The sequence below is a fragment of the Schistocerca americana genome, chromosome 2 (assembly GCF_021461395.2).
Source record: "Schistocerca americana isolate TAMUIC-IGC-003095 chromosome 2, iqSchAmer2.1, whole genome shotgun sequence".
Lineage (NCBI taxonomy): Eukaryota > Metazoa > Arthropoda > Insecta > Orthoptera > Acrididae > Schistocerca > Schistocerca americana.
The window spans coordinates 744700354-744708055 of record NC_060120.1 but is presented as its reverse complement, the minus strand read 5'-3'; the positions used below and the strand labels follow the sequence as shown (position 1 = coordinate 744708055).

General features: G+C 36.2%; 1 protein-coding gene across 1 annotated transcript in view; it reads right to left on the bottom strand.

Moving 5' to 3' along the window:
* Nucleotides 1–3565: 3565 nt before the first annotated feature.
* The window catches only part of LOC124595271 (fat-like cadherin-related tumor suppressor homolog), a 328958-nt gene continuing 324821 nt past the window's right edge, over nt 3566–7702 (bottom strand). The window contains exons 18-19 of the mRNA XM_047133946.1: nt 6207–6380; nt 3566–5016 (exon numbers count right to left, since the gene is read on the bottom strand). Of these exons, the coding sequence (XP_046989902.1) occupies nt 6295–6380 (86 nt within the window). The 3' untranslated portion in view covers nt 3566–5016; nt 6207–6294. The remainder of the gene's footprint in view (nt 5017–6206; nt 6381–7702) is intronic.

The window sequence follows — 7702 nt, the reverse complement described above, 5'->3', positions numbered from 1 at the left end:
TCAAGAGACCAGGAGACACTGGAAGGTTTCAGAATGATTATGGCAAGAAAAATATTTTTGAACCAGATTTTAAACTGTGCAATATTTCCAGGGGCAGATGCAGAATCTGACCATCACTTAATGGTTGCAAACTGTAGATTAAATCTAAAATACTGCAAAAAGGTAGAAAATTAAGGCAGGTTCTGGATAAGTTGAAAGAAGCAGGGGGTTGTTAACAATCTGAAATGGAGCATTAGACAATCGTTGATTGAAACAGTGGAAAAGTATATAGCAGAATATGAATGGGTCGGTAGCAGAGGATCAAACAGGTAAAAAGATAAGGCCTAGAAGAAATCTCTGAATGCCATAGGAAATCCACACAGATTATAAACACACACAATGATCAGCCAGAACATTATGACCACCAATCTACTATCAATATAAACCTGTCAAGGCCATAGCAGCATCACCTGCCAAGCAATGACTGCTCGTCAGACAAATGCACAGTGCATGTAGTATCGATGAGCCTGCTGTCCGTGTGTGCAAAGGAGAAGGCTTGCGATCTATCGGAGCCGAGTTTAACCAAGGACAGATTGTGATGGCCCACAGGTTTGGCACGAGCATTTCACAAACTGCACTGCCACAAGGGCACAGTGATGCTGTTATTGTGCCAATGATAGACATACTATCTATTAGGTGGATGGTTGTATTGTTCTGACTGATCAGAGAGAGAGAGAGAGAGAGAGAGAGAGAGAGAGAGAGAGAGAGAGAGAGAGAGTGTGTTTTCCACAACCCCCCCCCCCCCCCCCTTAAAACCACTGGACCAATTTCAAGCCAACAATCACTGTCTGGTAAAAACAACATAACTACTATAGTTCAGGAGATATGACATCATAAACAATGAGATGCAGGAAAAAAGGGTGCATCATGTGTGAAGTTAAAATACATTCATTCTTTACTATTAAGACTGTACTTCAGTCAAGTCAACATAAGGAAATCACTAACACCTGGCAGCATTTTTGACAGATTTCAAACATGAAGCACCAGTGGTTGTAGGCCAAAACAGTAGCTCTCTATAGAGGTGTTGCCATAGATATGTTTACAAAATCATGTTGTAGACACACAAAGCAACTGCACTTAGTGTACGGAAATTGTCGAGGATCATTTTACACCAAGTCTACTACAGGAGTATATCTAAAGTTTTGTTCCTAATAGAAAATTGGCAAAATAACTATACAGGCAATGCTTGGTTTGTCAGTTATTATAGAATATAACTGATGAAAGGAGAAATTACAAAAATGCAGCAAATGAAGCAGGTGAAAGGGAATACGGGTGTCTAAGAAACGAGACTAACAAAGCGCAAAATAGCTAAGCGGGAATGTTTCAAGGAAAAATTTATGTTTAAAGGAGCACTTATAACTACGAGAAAGACAGATACCATCTATAGCAAAATTCAAGGGGGACTACAAGATGAAAACAGTAAGGTGTTTAAAATGGATGTAGGTCGCAGTTATTACTCAGAGATGTAAAGGCATGCATAGGATGTCAGAGTAGCACAGAGAGTTGCATCAAACCAGCCTTTGGACTACAGACAACAACAACAACAACAACAGCAGCAGCAGCAGCTGTATTTACACTAATTCTTGCACATGCAGAGTTTATATGGTTGTAATTATAAGACTGTAATAAGTCAACATTACATTAATTATACATGCTATTATTTAATTAATCTAAGTTGATGTGTCCAACAAATAAATTTCTTATACCCTCATGTTTTCTCCACGAAGTCCTCTAGACAAAAAAATGTACAATGCTGCTTCCAGGTGATGTATACTGTGCTGTTACAACCAAGCTGTTTTTCCCTAGTTTGTAATTTCTTGGCACGACCCAAGTACCATTTTGGTACTCAGGTCATCAATACATTCTACTTTTTCACATACTGTATCATTTCTGCAATAAATGCCTGTCCTTCCACATGTCTCTCTTTCTACAGAACAAGTTTACAATAGTGTAGTTATTTAACCTGTATCCATATGTTTGATCTTGCATGTAATCCAGTTCCCTCATGATGATGAAATTTGGTTTAGTTTCAGTAAGGCATATGTCCAATGTAATTTTATATCATTTTTAGTACAACTAATTAACTTCATTTTTTAGATTCTCAGTACCACTTCTATGGGTTAATTTACTATGATTTATTCTAAAAAAAAAAGTATCCCTACTGTCTTTGTTATGGAGAATTTTGTTTAAGCCTTTGGTCTCCACAATGCAGATACTGGGCACCTCCTCATACTCTTATTTAAATCCCTGCTGTCTGGGCAGTGTGTGCTCCACAGAGAACTCCACGAGACTTTTTATGGAAACAATGAGGCCACTGACTAACACTTAGGGTATACATTAATACAAAACATACACTTTAATTCAAATATATTTATATAAGTATTATAATATTAAATTTTTCACTGTGTCATTTTTTTTAACCCTTCACGGTAGACTGTTTCCATCACCATTTCACTCAATTGTTTACAAATGAATAACTGTCATCATCAAAATCATTGATATCAAAATCATGCCATTCTCATTTTCACCTAGGTACTTCTCGAAAGTTACTAGTACCTAAGTTCTCACTTAGATACTTCTCTACAGTTTCTTCCTCAGAAAGGACCATGCATGAAGAACAAGCCATTTCGCACATACTAACATTAACATAATAATTGCAACTTCTCTCTCAACATAACTGCTACATTTCGAATCTAAGTTAACATAGACTTCCCTAGATGGCGGTGCTATGAAGCCCCTATACCTAATACAGTCAGATTTGAGAATAAAGCATGTGAAAGCTATGAGGCTCAACGTTGGAGTGGAAAACAAAATTCGTAATGTCGAACGCCACTCACTGTTGGAGCAGAAAGAGTTAAATTTAGTTTTTTTTATGATAATTTTGCTTATCTTGTCTTACAAAGCAGTTTTTCCTTCAAAACTTAAGTGTATTCCGTGTTTGGTATGTGTCTTTCCATTTTACCTTCCTCTACTATTTGACATTTTTGAAACTAAGTACATTTGTTTCATTTGAATGTTTCACATCTCACTGGTGACACAAAACTTGCATATCAGGTCATACCTAATAGGTAACATTGTAACGGTTGTATTCTGAGATTTCTTAACTCCCGCCAAGCCTCTGCTGTGGTTGTCCATTAAGAAAAGCACACTGTACCATTTACATGGTAGGTTCTTAGTGCCATTCTCAATGGCTTTCATTTCCATTTCTCCTGTTCCACTGGCACGATGTTTATCGCTACCTAAATTTTTTAATGCTGTATAACAAGTAAATGAAATAAAAATTAATATTCAGACTACATGTACAAATTATTATTTTACAATAGTTTGATTTGCCAATGTAACACGCAAACACCGACAAAGCTTATTCCACTGCATGTAGTCAACACTAAGTAAGGAATCTTAATTTGACATTGGTACCAAAGTACATGGCTGTTAAAATATTTACCTCACATTATTAGCATCAGGTTAGTTAACTTTGGTAAATAATGACACAAATAAGTTAGAGCAAAATATATTTCATCTTTCAAGTAAGTTATGGTACAATTTTTACATGCATAATTTACAGTTATTTGAAGATAAGAGGTGGTTATGTACATCCAATACCACAGTAGTTTTGCATCACATGTACTTTCTGCAAATTACAGATCTGTGGCTCTGCAATAACATTAATAGTCTCACGATATTTATAGTTATTTATGGTCCACAGTAATGATATCAAAAACACACACACACACACACACACACACACACACACACACACGTTTTAGAGAATATCTCTAAATGTTTATGGTAATCGAACGTATGACAAGAGTGAAGCCAAATACATTCTCCAACATAAAAAGATTATCTGTTAAACAATTTTAAATAACAAAAAATTCAAAAATTTAACAATCTGCTTAACAGTTGAGGTAGAAATGGTAATTTATTCAAGTAAAAGTTTAATTTGTGGAACGAACAGCTTTCCATGTCTTTGGTTTATCTTTACAAAACTCATTATCTCAATTTTTTTATCACAAGAAATGCCATTTGACTTTGATACTGTCAAACTCTGCACAGGCATTAATAAACAAGTAATTATTAATTCATGGTGTAGGAAACTGTACAGTGACATATACCACAAAACAAATTAGAAACAACACATGAATTGAATTCCATGTAAGGTTGTGGCTTTGTAAGCATATTAATATTCTCTCTCATTTCTGAACAATACATAATGTACAATCTGCATATGTATCACAAACTATGATTTCTTTGTTAAAGTTTTCGTTGTTACAGCAAACTGAGCTTGATATAGTGAAATATCATTACAATACGTATGCAGTGTTATTCATTTTACTGAAATTAATAATTTTATGACCTGTGTCACTATGCATATTCATTGTCCACTAATTAAGGAACTGAAGGCATTCAATTTACATTCTTTTCAAGGTTTCAGAGACACATCTTGTAAATTAAATTACAGTAAGGCCCTATAGGATATGCAGTCTGCAGTATTTCACAGTTCCACACAGGTGAAATACGAGTTTTGTCATACAATAATTACTAACAGACAAATACATTAAGAAAATAATTAAACACTTTTCCTTTTCAGATCATTTAATGATCTAATGCCTCTATAAATATCACCCCAAATAGCAAATCCATACAGTTTATAGTGGACCTAATATAATTTTGGATGAAGCATTCATATTTCTTACATTACTAGAACCACCAAGAGGTTGTAGAATTTTATTCCGAGGCCAGTACTCCAAGTGCCTGGGATACAACTTCATTTTTATCTCTATATTTCAGTCTTAGGAGCATTTCATAGCTCAAAGTACAGATTATGGTTATAGACTCAGAATAAACTTAACAATTGTCATATATAAATTACCAGTTTCTCATCATTGGTTTCTAAAAATAGACTGTGAGGTTAGCTTGTTCTGAATCCTGCTCTCCTGTAATGGGGGTTACACTTACATCCGGGTCAAGCTCCGTCTGCAAAAGAACATGTCTGTCATTGCAAGTAACAGCCAGATACAAAGAATAATAACTGATATGAAGGTTAAAAATTATGTTCAATTTCTTTGGAATTAGCAGCTAAGCTACAGTCACAACTACATACAACAACATCACGTATCTTAGTAATTTTTAAACTGTTTTCTCCTTGAAGTATAATTATTGTACCATACAATTTGGTTTCAGTAATTAACTTTCCAATGGGGTGGATAAAGAGAGTAGGACCCTAATTGATAATGTTTTCGTTGATGAAGTTCAAAGTAAGAAGATAAGGGTTTACCTGGCAACAAACGCTCTCCCTGATCATAATGCACAGTTATTTAGGTTAAATAACATAGTGCCTCAGTTTAAATCAGTTAGAATAATTAATAATTTCAGGAAAATGTTTTTAAGAATAGTTTACAGGAGATGACATGGAATGTAATTTACAATCAACCAAATGCTAACAAAGTTTAATCCATTCCAAAATAAATTCATATAATTATTTTAAAATAGCTTTCCATATATGCTAATCATAAAGGACACTAAACAGCCACGTAAAAATCCATGGATCACTAGAGGGATTAAAGTATCTTGTGAATGGAAATGTATCTTTTAGCAAGAATAAGTAGGGGTCTTGCAGTAGTTTACACACTACAAAAACTAATTGAAATTATTTAAAAAAGATTATAAAAAGATCAAAGAACAAGCACATAATGGTCAGAAATCAGTACTTCTGATTAGAATGCTAGTGTCATCAGCAAAAATTACAGCTTTTCAACTGTCCTTTAATGTCACTAGAGTATCGTGTGTGTAGGGCTAAATAAGAGAATGATCGATGACCGATCCTTTTGGGACTTCACATGTTGTGTTGGCTGCCACCCCCCCCCCCCCCCCCCCACCTCCTTTAGAAAGATGTTTTATTCCCAACAACACACCCTGTCAATTGGATGCACCACTTTCTTAATTTACAGCTCCTGAACCTCTTGTGAAAGTGACCTACAGAGAACATTCTAGTAGTTTTTGTCTCTTGATCTATTACTCTCCTTTTACTCACGGACCTTGCCAGAAGCCAACTGTAAGACAGTTGGTAGCTGATTTAAAAGTATCCGCAGAACCTTCAATACATTTGCAAGTATGTACATTTCACTGTCTCAGTACTTAAATTTGTTTCCTTCTCAGTCACCCACCTTGGGGATTTGAGGTGCTGCTGCTTCATCATCCCAACTTAATTTCTTGACACGCCTGGGAATGGATCCAGCTGGCCACCCAATACCTCTAGTTGAGTCCAGGTGGAGGCACTGGTGGTGAAGGAACTGTAGGTGGTGCTGGAGCTACTTTACTTGTTGAAGATCGACCACCAACTGCACAAACAAATATCTCCATTAGTTAGAAGTGAGTAAGACATTTTTGTGCTATAATATTTTATGTATCGTGTTAAGTACAATAAAAATGAAATTCATTTACAGCTACAGCAACAGAAAAATTAAATTTTGAAGCAAGAGGCACATTAATATTACTACAAGCAAAAGTACTCGCAGCTTTTTTTTTCCAGTACATAATGGAATCTTTTGACAAAATCACCCGCAATGTGCACCTTTTTTTTTTTTTTAATTTTAGAGATGGGTCTAGGCAACAGAGGAATCTGGTAAATCCCCCTACACAGGACACAGGATATCACATTCACACAGTCCAGTCACTATAGTTGGAACTTGGCATTTTGTAATGAAAGTCTGTCCTCACAGTCGCTAGTGAGCATGCTATCATAATGAGTGTAAGGAAGTGTCACAATGGACAGCAAATATATCATTGTTGTACAAACAGCTTACAATGAACTGAAACACACTATTCACTTAATGGTTACCGTAGTGATGCAACACACAGTATAGTTCAATTCCCACATTTAGCAGTTACCAATGAAAGTACTGATGGTCCAGTCTTCCAGCACTTACAGCTTCAGACCTAGAGAGCCAAGATACCAACATTTTTAAATATCTTGATCAATCTATTGGTAGATAATGGGAAACACAAAGGGTATGATACAGTGTCGAAGAAGGAAAAGTAAAGCTCCTACAAACCATGGATCAACGAAGACACAAACAGCAAAAAATTAAAAAAGAAAATATTCCTGCATAAATACTAATAAAGTATAAGAAGTGCATTACTCAGGTTGTATCTGTATGCCATAGGCCTACTAATGACCATTCATCTACACTGGCATTGATTCAAGGGAACAAACGAAAACCATATTCCCCCCCCCCCCCCCCCCATCTCAAACTGTGTCCTTTAATGTCCCGGGACATGTGTGTGAGAGAGAGAGTGAGAGAGAGAGAGAGAGAGAGAGAGGAGAGAGAGAGAGAGAGAGAGAGAGAGAGAGAGAGAGGGGGAGGGAGGGAGGGGCCAGTAGGAGATAGAGAGAGGGGGAAGGGGGAAGAGAGGAGGGGAATGCAGGAGGAAGCTGAATGGGGATTTGACTGAGTGATTGATTCATTCATTCATTCATTCATTCATTTATTCACATTGTATTCAGTAAATACCACAAAGGGAGGGAGCATCCAGGGTTGGGGAAGAAATCAAGTTATGAATTGACATGCAGTAGCAGTCACTGATAGTTACTTCTGTGAGTACACTAATAATTAATTGTGACTAATGAAAACCCAAAGATAATAGTGGGAATTACCCCCAG